At 42.3% G+C, this 11,672-nt stretch overlaps 2 protein-coding genes across 3 annotated transcripts in view; one reads left to right on the forward strand and one right to left on the reverse strand.

The window, feature by feature from the left end:
• Positions 1 to 387, reverse strand: part of SUZ12 (SUZ12 polycomb repressive complex 2 subunit) — a 28,485-nt gene extending 28,098 nt beyond the window's left edge. The window contains exon 1 of the mRNA XM_014949865.1: positions 87 to 387. Coding sequence (XP_014805351.1) covers positions 87 to 387 — 301 coding nt within the window. The remainder of the gene's footprint in view (positions 1 to 86) is intronic.
• Positions 72 to 11,672, forward strand: part of LOC106894849 (U3 small nucleolar RNA-associated protein 6 homolog) — a 22,533-nt gene continuing 10,932 nt past the window's right edge. Inside the window, exons 1-5 of one of the 2 annotated variants that reach the window (XM_014953825.1) lie at positions 72 to 541; positions 4,048 to 4,165; positions 8,501 to 8,707; positions 9,723 to 9,814; positions 11,164 to 11,651. In XM_014953825.1, the coding sequence (XP_014809311.1) occupies positions 11,560 to 11,651 (92 nt within the window). In that variant the 5' untranslated portion in view covers positions 72 to 541; positions 4,048 to 4,165; positions 8,501 to 8,707; positions 9,723 to 9,814; positions 11,164 to 11,559. Of the gene's footprint in view, positions 542 to 656; positions 676 to 4,047; positions 4,166 to 8,500; positions 8,708 to 9,722; positions 9,815 to 11,163; positions 11,652 to 11,672 lie in introns of those variants that run through there. The other variant, XM_014953834.1, reaches the window with a different exon arrangement.

An 11,672-nucleotide genomic window follows, 5' to 3' on the forward strand; every position in this document is an offset into this window, starting at 1 on the left:
GGTGAGGCGGGGGAGGGGAAGCGCCGAGCTCCAACTCCTCTAAGTCTCCTCCGCTCCGCTCTCCTCAGCGCTACGACCAGCCGAACCCGACGACCACGACGCGCCCGCCTCCTCCGCTCGCCCATTGGCTCCGAAGATGGCGCCGCGGCGCCGCATTGGCCCGGGCGGGGCCCGCCCCCGCGTGACGCACGGATGGTTCTGGAAGAGTTTGGTTGGTCGGTGCGCTGTGCCGCTTGGCGCTTCTCCCCTCCCCCGCCTTTGAACTGAATTCGCGGGAAAGGGCCGCTCGCTCCTCCGGCGCGGGGCATGCCGGGACAGCGCGCCGCCCCCCGGCCCCGGCCCCGGCCCTCGTCCTCCCGCCAGCCGCCGGGCCCGAAGCCCCGGCATTTCCCGACCCCTGCCCTGTGGCACGTCCCGGTGCCTCCGCGGCCGCGCAGCAGGGAGCTGGTGCCCCCCTCTCGCCTGAGGGAAGACGGCTGCTGAGGGGCTGCTCCGCTGCTCGATCGTTCAAAGAGCCAGAATGGTCGACATAGAAGCTTGGGTATAAATTGGTGTCATTTTCGTGGTAAAAATGGTTATGCTGGGTCGGACACGAGGTCCTGCTGGTATCCCGTAGCTTTAATGTTAACTAACCATGAGGTTTCCTCAGAGGATGGCAGAAGAAATGCCCAGTAGGTGAGGGGGACTCGAGGTCTGAGGTAAAATGTTTCTGGTTTTATTCCTGCCTTTCTTCGCTTAATGAGGACCCACAGAGTCCTGGGGAAATAAAAGTTCCTCTGTGGCTACCTCCAGAGTCCTGACAGTGGCCATGTAGGATGAGGCCTTCAGGGCAAGCTCCTGGATCGCCTCATGTCTGTGGTAAAGTGTCACAGAGACCAACTGTGCAATGGGAAAGTTGGCACTGGCTGTATTTAATAAGCCCTTATCAGTGGTGCGGCAAGATCAATGCAGAAAATAAAAGGCTTCGACAGCCATACCCTTCTATTTGCTTTCTTTTGCGAAACTTTTCAAGAGTAATTGTACAGGGTAAGGTAAAAATAGCCTATGTGTGAAACACAGCCTTGAATTCTGATGCCAGATACAACGGCGATGCTGGCACTGTACTGCCTTTGTTTATCTTCGAATTCCTAGTGTTAAGGAAAATGAACTTAATGATAAATATTGAGAGGAAATCCTTATTTCAAACTCAGCTATGCTGTAAATGTGCCTTACATTATCATCAGAGGGGGATTCTAATGTGGTAGATGTCTAAATTATCTGTTACTAACTTTATTATGTTTTAAGAAAATGTATGTATATAAACCCTACACACATTCAGATAGATAAGTCTTTATTGGCTACTTTTTCCCCCTCACCATTTGTTTGTTGGTTTTTTTTACAGTTTCTTAATATTTATTCTTATTTAATACCCAAAATGTTTGTTTTATTTTTCAGTTACGTCCCCTCTTTCTGCTTTTTCTGCACAGTTTACCCTTCATCTTTTAATCTTTTCTTCCCTGATGCCTTTTTAAATTACTCCTCTTTCTTTCCTTTCATTTTTATCAGACATTGATGTTTTCCACACAGTCTTTTCTGTAATTTGTTTCAACCTGAATTTTCATACATTTTTAGAAATTCATCTTTGTCACCATTTTACCTACATTCTATTTTTCTTTCCTCCAAACAAAAAGTGATATTTCTAAAATACAGCTACACGTTTTATCCTTCTTATCATAATTGCTTAGTATTGCAGCTTCTTGCCCTTGTATTTCCTACTCAATTTCTCTACAGCAACTCATTTGTTGTTGCTGGATATATCTTTTAATTACTGACTGGCAGCAGCAATGTTTGATGACCTTGCATCAGTGTTCGAGGACCTTATGTGTAGCTTTTTCACTCTTAATACCAGGAGGCTTCCTGGTGAGCCTTCTGATGCATTGGGTATTTGCCACTCTCCTGAGATCATAGGCTAGATAGCAAGAATATACCAAATGAGGAGCATCTTTAGGTGATCAGATGTTGATCTTGAGGTCAGTGATACCCTGTGCCAAGTGACAAAAGGTAATAAATATTGCAGTATGTGGGAGAAAGGCTCCTAAATGTTGTATAGCTGCGATTTTGTCCTTGGAAATTGTTTGTTGCCTAAAATCTATTCCTGTTTCCTCCTGACTGTTTACAAGCCTCTGCTGCTTCTGGTGGCTCATCCTTCGAAATTTCAAAACCAGGAGGAGGAGCCAGAGGGCAACTTTCCAAGCAGGAGTAAGATAGATAATTAGGCAATTAATCTCTGGCATTGGAGTCGGATCCACTTGGGAACAGAGGAACTAAGGATGAGACTCTAGCCTTGGGTGGGACAGGACAGCCCAACACAAATGTGTGCATATGAGCCCTCTGGAAGCACAGGACCAACTGCCAAATAGTAGAGCTTCAATAGCTTGAGCCTTTTTAACTCTTCATTTTTTGAGTTGTTTAGATCTGCTGCCCTGGGCTGTTCCTATGTACTTAAAGAGCACAGAGTACTGCTGAGAGACCTTCAACTGACAGAGCTGCAACAACTCTGGAATGGCATATTTGGGGCTTCATAACATGGATGGAAAAAGACAGAAAAAGCACAGGGCATGAAATAGCAAGTACCTTTTATTTACTTAGAACAGTTAGAAGCAAGAAAATAAATACTCCTTTTTAGAAAGATGGAAATCATTATGGTTTCTTCAGAAGAAATGAGCTGTGGCATGAAACTGTTGTGTCTTTCACCAACCTGGTAATATAGACCCCTATAGATTTTACAGATGCATTTAATAAAAAATAAAGAATTTTAAAAAACATTTTATGTATATACATCAGGCAACAGAAGAAGTTGGCCATATTTAGCAAATGATAGGGTATCTGCAAAGCCAGTGAAAATGTATTTTTTAATAAAGTAGTCAAAAAAAGACAAGCAGTGAAATACAGTGTACATTACTGAAATTGATATCGACCCATAAAATTTAAAAAGATGATGACAAGTAGTGTATTTTTTTTTGCTACAAATGTAGAAAATGTTCTAACATAATGCCAAAGAGGGCAGTTTAATAAGTTTAATATGATAAATGGAAGAAACAATAATTTGTGAACCAGAGTTGCTGTTGGAACAAATTTCTGGTAGTGAAAGTAGAAGTAGTTGGCAGGGGTGCTTTTATGATATGTCAGATTTTATGTCTCGAGGTGGCCAATCCACTCTTGTTTTCATGTACTGTTAGTGGGATTTGTGTTTGATATCCATAAGATCAGATTTGTTTCCTGCAGATTGAAAGTGTCTGCTGCTTCTAAATCTCTTTTTCCTAAGGCTTTTTGCAGCCTGTACCAACCCAGCATTCCTGTCACCTTGAAAGGTTAAACTGCAGCGATTTTTACCTCTTCCAATATATATGAAAAAGTGTCACTTTATGAATTTTTTTCTTCATTTTACAGTTACAAGCTTTTCTTGGTTGCCCACACTGCCCCTGTAGCCACGCTACTTAACTTTCCAACTTTCAGTCCTCCAAATTACTATATCTCAGCACAGGAATATTTACGAAGTAAATCTTTTTTAAAGGAGAAATAAATACCTGTGTATCTGGGGTTCAGTCTAAATGAAAGTTCTGTTGATATATTTACTGTTTTCCTCACATCTATAAACGTGGGTCCATCCACATAGATTGTTAGTAACTAAGTAATAGTACAGATCTAGCTTATTTTCTGGGAATTTAATTTTAAATACAACTTTGGAACAAAAGAGTAGTGCTTACTAGCTGAATATATACTTTTGGTCAATCTTTTTTAAAACTTGCTTGCAGATTCAGGCCATCATGAAAGCCAGTGTCAGTATTTATTAGGGAGCCCTATTGTATCACCTTGGTAAGGAACTAAAGTTTGCTGTTCAGGGTGTTGCTGAGAATAACAAATCCACAGCCAATGTTCTGCATTTCTTTATTTTGGCCTCGAGCACATTCAGTGGGATTCAAGGGCATCCAGCATGGAAGAGGCCTTACACACTCCACTTCTGTGGTTACATCCAAACTTCACTTCTTTCTCTTTTCATGCTTCCAGGTTCTCCTTCCCACTCTCTGTCCAGCCCACCAAATCCAGGTTTTCCATGAGAGAAGTGAGAAAGCAGAAATGCTACAGAACTGAGACAAACAAAAACGCTTCACGCAGAGATGGGAAGGTACGGGTCCCACAGCTGTATCACTGTGCTCTGAATCCAGATCCATTTCAGTGGCATCCCTTTCATGAATAAACTTCAGTAGATGCTGGGTTAATTTCATCTGCAATAGTTATGAATTAATTTTTCAGTTCATATTCTTTATTTTCAGCCTGATACCATGTTGACCAGCAGTAACAGGCAATGGAAAGAATTAGATAATCTCTTCCCTACCTACTTGGAAAGCAAAAGTCAACTCCCACTTTGTGTTTTCCCAGTCTCTTGTAAACAGAGGCTACATAATATTGCATCTGGAGAAAGGGAGTAGCTACAGCTTTCTGGGTGACAGCGTGAGAGCGGGTAGGCGGAGTACAGGGTATATTTAGGATGGCAGGATCATGTTGCCGTTGGGGTGGTAGCTCTCGGTTTCCGTTTGCTTTTCTGCATGTTAATGTCTAGTCCTGCCCTGTTTTTATAAGCAGGGAACTAAGAGAAGAGAAAATAAACTTTACTGTAAGGGAACAACCGTAGTGAAGCACGGCAAAGGGAAGAGCTAAGATCTGACACAGCAATGCAAGTATTGTGATGTACAGCTATGAATGCCGTATGCGCGGCAGATTGACAGAGCAGCCACTTGTGATTCTCATTCATGTGTTTGGCCGGGGCCTGCTTTTGTACAGAGCTGTTCAAATGTATTCCAGGAGCACAGTACTCAAGGAACTTGGCCCTCAGGGAATCTTAATGCACCCATAATGCACAGCTTTCAGCGAGCAGGTTGCTTACATGTCTTGAGTTACTGTAGAGAGTGAAAAGGGAATGCACAGTATATTTTGCACCACTGAGTCACCTATCTTCTGCATTCACATGGTGAACATTAAATGATAATTATTAGTCATAATTGCTTAGTAGAAATGTGTGCTCAGGAGTTGTTTCTTGGAGTCTTGGACGTTTTAATATATTTTTCATGACTCTCCTACAGTGAAATTTATTTCCTGATTTTCAGTTAATGATTTATTTTTGCTTGGTGGCTTTTTAGCAGTAGTGTTTGTCTTTAGTGTTTAGATAGTGGACTAAAAATACCAGAATTGATTCAAAAGCATTAAGAAAAGCCTAGGCCCAATATATTAATTTACTCTAGAAAAGTAGGAGGTCTCTTAAGATGATTTAACTGTAAGCCCAGAAATGGACTAGCAGTAAAAGCATTAATTACAGAAAATAATCTCATACAATGAACTAAAAAACCCCAAATATTTATAATGTAAAACCAGTAAGTTCGGGATAACATCCACTTAAAGACCAAGTCTAAAACAAGATCTTTATTCATATAAGATTGGATGAAATTCAAAAGGAAGTATCTGTTGAAAGAAAACAAGGTATTGTTACTCACCTTTGTTGAAATCTGAATAAATTCCATGTATCACTGAAGACTCCATAGGTAGGAAAAGGACTCGTGGAGTCACAACACAGATAACAGACCTTATCTGGCTTACTTGTTGGTCTGCGCCCTTCATTTTGAATGTCCTCATCAAATTTGTAATTGTTTGAAAAAATTGAAGGTGCTTGAGGTGAGCTGTATAAAAGTTCTTGTCCCTTTTGTCCTCAGAGAGACTGTGGATCTTTGTCATGAGCCTACTTTTTAAACTTGAGCTTCAGAAAAGAAAATCACACGTTTTTAATATTTTAATCCTGAGTTGTTTGCCTTTTTTACAGAAAATCTGTAGACTTCCTGAATGTGATAAATAAAAAAACCCCACCCACACTGCAATATATTTGATGTATTATTCCAAACAAAATACACAGAAAAAAATATGCCAAATCTTGTTGTTTAAATGGAAATGGAATAGGAATCATGCTTGTTCATATTATAATTTCAGAGGTCCAGCACGTGTAGTACTTACTGCAAAACTATCAAAAAATAGTTCTAAGTGAACTCTCAGGAATTGTGTTCTCTGAATCGAGTCCCGGAAACTGTGAAAAATACGGCAACTGAAAAACTTGTGATGTAAACTTAATGATTAAACTCAGAAATGCAGAGATCAAAGAGAAACTGCTGGGGAGATGTGAGAATTAAGTCTGTTACAGATGTAAATAGAAGTTTCTCATTAAAAGGTCTGTTGACAGTGCAAGAACGAAAGCTTCAGTCAATCGAAAAGAAAAATATAGGAGGATCAAAGAATATGTCAATAGATAGTAAAATGAAACCTCAAATCCATTAGTTAACAAATAATTTCAGCTTTAAGTAAGGGATAAGTTTTAACAGGGGTAAATTCTTTCTTTTGTGGCTAAACCAAATACAGGTTAGTAAGATGAGAATTTTGAATTTTATCATCAGCAATTACTTAAATGATAAGATCAAGGCAGAAACTGTTTTCTCAGTGTTTTCCAGTTAGCACAGGTAGACAAAATTCACACACAGGAGAGCTTATCTAAGTGTTTCATACAAAAGTTAACATGTTATCTGTGCTTTTTTATATATGCTAGAGGTTGCTTCAGAAGGCTTTTACCAGGGTTTATCTTGTTTTCGGAATGCTGCTTGCGATACATGATTCCCCACACTATAATCTGAATTATCCATACTCCAGAAGGAGTTTTACCGGTTGTTGCCATGACTGTGGTCAAAGTACTTTTACCACGCTAAACACTTCTCCACAGAAACAGCAGGAAGCAAATTGCGACCAATCCTAATCCCACTTTTTGGAAGGAGAAATAAGTCTATATGTGGCATAATTTATGCTCTTTGGCATGCCAGTTTAATTGATCCTGGTACTGATATCTTTGCGTTTAAAAGATACGAGGCTTTGCTCTTGAGAAGTTCTATTTTTACCTGCCTTGTTACTTCTGATAAAGCTGGGTCACCCAAGGCCGTGCCAGTTTCACCTACTGTTCAAACCTAGACAGGTTACTGAGGTAAATTAAGATTAGCACGACTCTGCTCTACAGAGCTCTGGCAGCAATCCTACATACAAATGTACATGCGAGAAATAATATTAAATTAAAGATAATTAAGCAATACATTACATGGTGTTGACAATTTGGGAGGATGTAAAAGATGACTGATACAGTTTCAAATTGTTGAATTGTGACTGGCATTCCACTGGATTATGAACTGGCAACTAGAATGTGATGACTGACTAGTTGTAACTGCCCTGTTGCATTTAGACGGACTGTCAACTACTTACTAACCAGCCAAATGACAGAATCAAATTAAAAGGCATACTTATAGCCACTACTGTACAAGCCCCTGGAGACCCTGAATAAACAGATGGATCTCATACTGAATACCAGATGTGAAATGGCAAGGAAACAGTTCCAGAGGCATCGTTCCCCTTCACTGAAAATTCCTTCTGTGTAGTTGTTCAGATCTTGGGGCAACTGAGAAATAATGGAACGCCTCAAAATGAGTAGGAGGACAAATCTCATTCATAAATATTCAAGTTCAGAGCTAACGCAGAGAAGAAAGTAAAGTTCTTGCCTTTTTTAAGAGACTGTATGTAAGAGTGAATTGTTGGATAATTCATTGAATGAAAACGCTTGGTTTTTTAACCAGTAATAGTTGAAGAAGAGGTGAGTGAATGAAATTCTAGGTAGTGTTCAGACCTAATGCTGCAGGGTAAGGGCCAACAAGCTGCAAGAGTAAAGCCATGCATTGACAAAGACAAGCAATGGTCTATTGGAATGGGAAAAATAACATTTCTTTTAATACAGGTACACATACCAGTACGTAAGTATGTATGGAGTAGTCCAACTGACTGATTGCACCGTCTTAAATATAAATTTTTGGAGGCTTAGTGTGGAACTGCAGTGATGAAACCCCTGTTTATGCAGATAGACCGTTTTGGCAGAGGCGAAACCAAATTGTCATTGTTTTAATTACAAAAACTAGGGAAGTTAATATAGTCCAAATTTTGAGTTAGTCTGTTTTTGAGAGTAAATTCCAAGCTGCTTTATTAACAGATGTGTTCATATATTTTTTAAACCGGAGTCCCACATACTCAGTAAATTCTTTGAGGGTTTTGTTGAAAATGTGTCCCTAAGGATGAGCCACTGGCTCAGCTGAACTCAGTGGAAGTTTCCCAATTATTTTCATGAGGTCAGAACGTCACGCTCATTGTTTAAAAGGCATCTTCATAGAGTGTAAGTTAACTGTAAAATACTGTACATCTGGTGGCATCTTCTAAAAAGCTGTAATTGTTTATGCAGTCAGGTAGCAAAATAGCAGAAATAAATAAGATATATCTAAATCAATTCATAATTTAAATATTTGGTTTATGCACATTAACCATCATGCATTTTAATATAAAGACTTAAAGCAAACCCACTGCTATTATTCCTAATTCACAATGTATCCATTGCTTGCAGACTGTAATCTAGACATATTAAGCCGTGACAGTTTGCCAGAACTTCTCCTGCAAGGACCAACTGCTGGAGTTTTTCTAAAGAGGCTTCATCAAAGAAGCAGCAGTGGCAGAAAACGGAGTGACCCTACAGGTGCAAGCTGCAGCAGTTCTCCCTCTGCTCTTCCCAATAAGATTTGTTGAAATTCTCTGGATCACAACGTCTTTATTGGTAATGGATCCCTCCCTTAATTTGCACTGATGCATTTGGAATGTCAGCTTCCAAAACAAGGCACATGGGAGGCATTTAAAGTAGATTTTTTGAAAGGAAAATGAACAAAGAGCATGTCAGGTTCCATTTTGATTTGCATGACAAATCCAGCATGCAGTGTTCTGGTGGGTCGGGCTGGGCTTGCCTGCCACTCACTGCGTTTGTCACTTTGGTTTGAACACTTTTGACAGTCCGTTATGTTAATTGTTCTAAGGATTGTTTTGCTGGGAGAAGAAAAGGAAAGGCTGCTTTTTTTTTTGCTTTTTTTTTTTTCCCTTACTTTTTCCATTTACAGGAAAGGAGGGATAGCTGAGGGAACAGAAAATGCTTTCGATGGGTTTGTGATCTATTTTATTTGTAAATAATCCTGCGAGGTCATCAGGTCATCAACAAGTTTGGTACTTTCAATCTTTTTGTTACTCTGCATGTGGTTTTGAGTGGGAAACACTAGGCCCCTAAACAAGAAACTTGGGGAGTCTATTGTCTTGGTGCACACCATTCTTTCTTACTTTGAGTCCCACAGTGATGGGTCCTGCGGAGTGGTCTGGGCTGTGCCTACATGCTTCTAGCGGCTGATATTGTGGTGCTTTGACAAGTGCTAACAAGGGATTTAATGCCCTGAGAGGCATTGTTGGACACACATTGTTGTTGGGATGTGGGCAGTATGTGAGTAACTCTCACATGTGCCTGTGCAAGACCTCTTGGTAGATGCGTGCCTGTGACTGAATTCTCCTGGAGGCACAATTCGAGGTGGAGGTTGCTGTTGCCCCTTGGGGCACACATCCTTCTCTGTCATCCACGTTACAGCAGTCATGGACTGTTTGGTGGTGGGGTTTGAGTTTCAGAGTTCCTGACTGACTGCAGGTGGCACAACACTGCAGGTTGATCACAAAACAATATTTTCAGGCTGATAGAATGATCAACCATAAAGTTTCAGGAGAAGACTCTGTCGTTTATGTTTGTGTCCCTCTTTCAGAGTTACTGCTGGTTTTCAGGCAGAGGAGAGCACGGTGTTTAAAGAATGAGGAGAGCACGAAGATAGAAATAGAATTTCCTGGAGGTTTCCAGGTAATGACTGACATCTACCTTTGCAGCTTTGAACTCCTACACTGCGTGCGGTGTTCTCATTTACATGGGGTGATCTACGTGCACCGTGACACACAAGCTCTACATACAGAACGCTTTTATAGCATAAAATCATGCCATCAGATGCAGAAATATCAAAATAGATGTAGTTAATAAAGTATAGTCATTCTTGATTAGCGATTCAATACGCTAATGCTACTTTTCATGCGCAGTGTAGTCCTGAAGTACTAATTTAGTAAAGTCTGTGGACTTCCATGAAAATCAGTTTGAGCTGGTGCATCTCAAAAAAAACCCAACCCAATTATAGCTTGTGGCAGTTGGGGCAGGAGCTGCTGTTTTCCTGGCGAGGTGGGGCAGTGTCCCTGGGCACCAGAGGGCTGTGGTGCGGAGCTGCCGCCACCACCCAGCTCAGAACTCTCTAGTTCTTGCTCTTGTGACTGGATGGTGCCTCTCTGTTTCCTGGTAGCTTTCCTCTTCGATCACTTCTTGGAAAACGGTGTCGCTGCTTCCTGTCAAGAGTGAAAAGTTGCTAAACCTCTGCCACTGAGAATTAGGTTTTTTCCTTTACTTGGCACCCAATATTGAGAGAAACCACCACAGACCCAAATCGTAGCAGGTGAAAGAAATGACCACTGTTCTTGAGAGTTCTTGTGAAGTGTTTTGTCTTATGTGTGCTTTTAGCAGAAGTCAGGTTCTTGCTCTGGACTCGGCAACACTTTTTAAGCCATTCTACCATAATAAAAGGGGGAAATCACCCACAGCTTTTTTTTGCCTCTTCTACATGAAGAAAGCTGTGCCAGAAGCCCTTGTGCCCCTACTCCACTGCCTCTAAATCCTCTGCTTTACCCGAGAAATGGCTCCTGCCTCTTCCTCCAGGAGGGAGTAATGATCACAACAGGGCAGGGCAGGTTGGAAGGTATGATTCCAGCTCTTACAGCTCGGTGATGGCAGCCACAGCTCAAAGCATCAGCAGAAGATACTGCTGTGGATAATATGTATTTAAAGCAGCTCTCAAAAACCTTTACTTCTCACCATCATTTTTTTTTTTTTTTTATTTCCTGGGACTTCCCTAATTTACAAAACGGGAATTTACCATCATCTGGTGGTGGTGTTAAATCTTTCTGGACATTAGGAAAAAATTCTTCAGAGAGAGCGGTCAGAGGCTGCCCAGGGAGGGGGTTGAGTCACCATCCCTGGATGTGTTTTAAGAGTTGTTCAGATGTGGCGCTGGGGGATAAGGGTGTAGGGGAGAACTTTGTAGAGTGGGGTCGATGGTTGGACTCCAAGATCCCAAGGATCTTTTCCAACCTCAATGATTCTATGATTCTCAGAAGAAAGGTGCTGTGTGAGAGGGGCAGAGCCGTGAGGAATCCCACCAGAAGGCGACGTCCCCTCGCCTGGGCGATGGCTCTGGCTGGAGAAGACACCCCAGGGGACCACCCAGCGGTTTGGGGGCTCCTGAACCGTTAAAGCCCATCTCTCCGCCTGCCCTCCAGACGCCCTTACCCCCAGGACTCCACAAAACCGTTATCTTTGGAGCCGGTTTCCCGTTGGAGCGCTCACCGGGACACCCCCACTCGGTGCCCTTTCCCCCGGCCGGCATTTTGCCGTTGGGCGGCGGGGCCGCTCCCCGGAAGATGGTGGGCGGGGCGGAGCGGCGCGGCCGGAAGTGGCGGCGGGGAATGCCGGGCCGGGCGCACGCGTGAGGCGACGGCACCGGCGCTGTCATGGCGGAGCGCATCGAGCAGCGGCTGGAGGACCGCGTCCCGGAGCTTGAGCAGCTGGAGCGGGTCGGGCTGTTCACGCGGAAGGAGATCAAGTGAGGCGGGAGGAAGCGCGG

This window comes from Calidris pugnax, unplaced genomic scaffold, assembly GCF_001431845.1.
Source record: "Calidris pugnax isolate Ruff unplaced genomic scaffold, ASM143184v1 scaffold9, whole genome shotgun sequence".
NCBI lineage: Eukaryota > Metazoa > Chordata > Aves > Charadriiformes > Scolopacidae > Calidris > Calidris pugnax.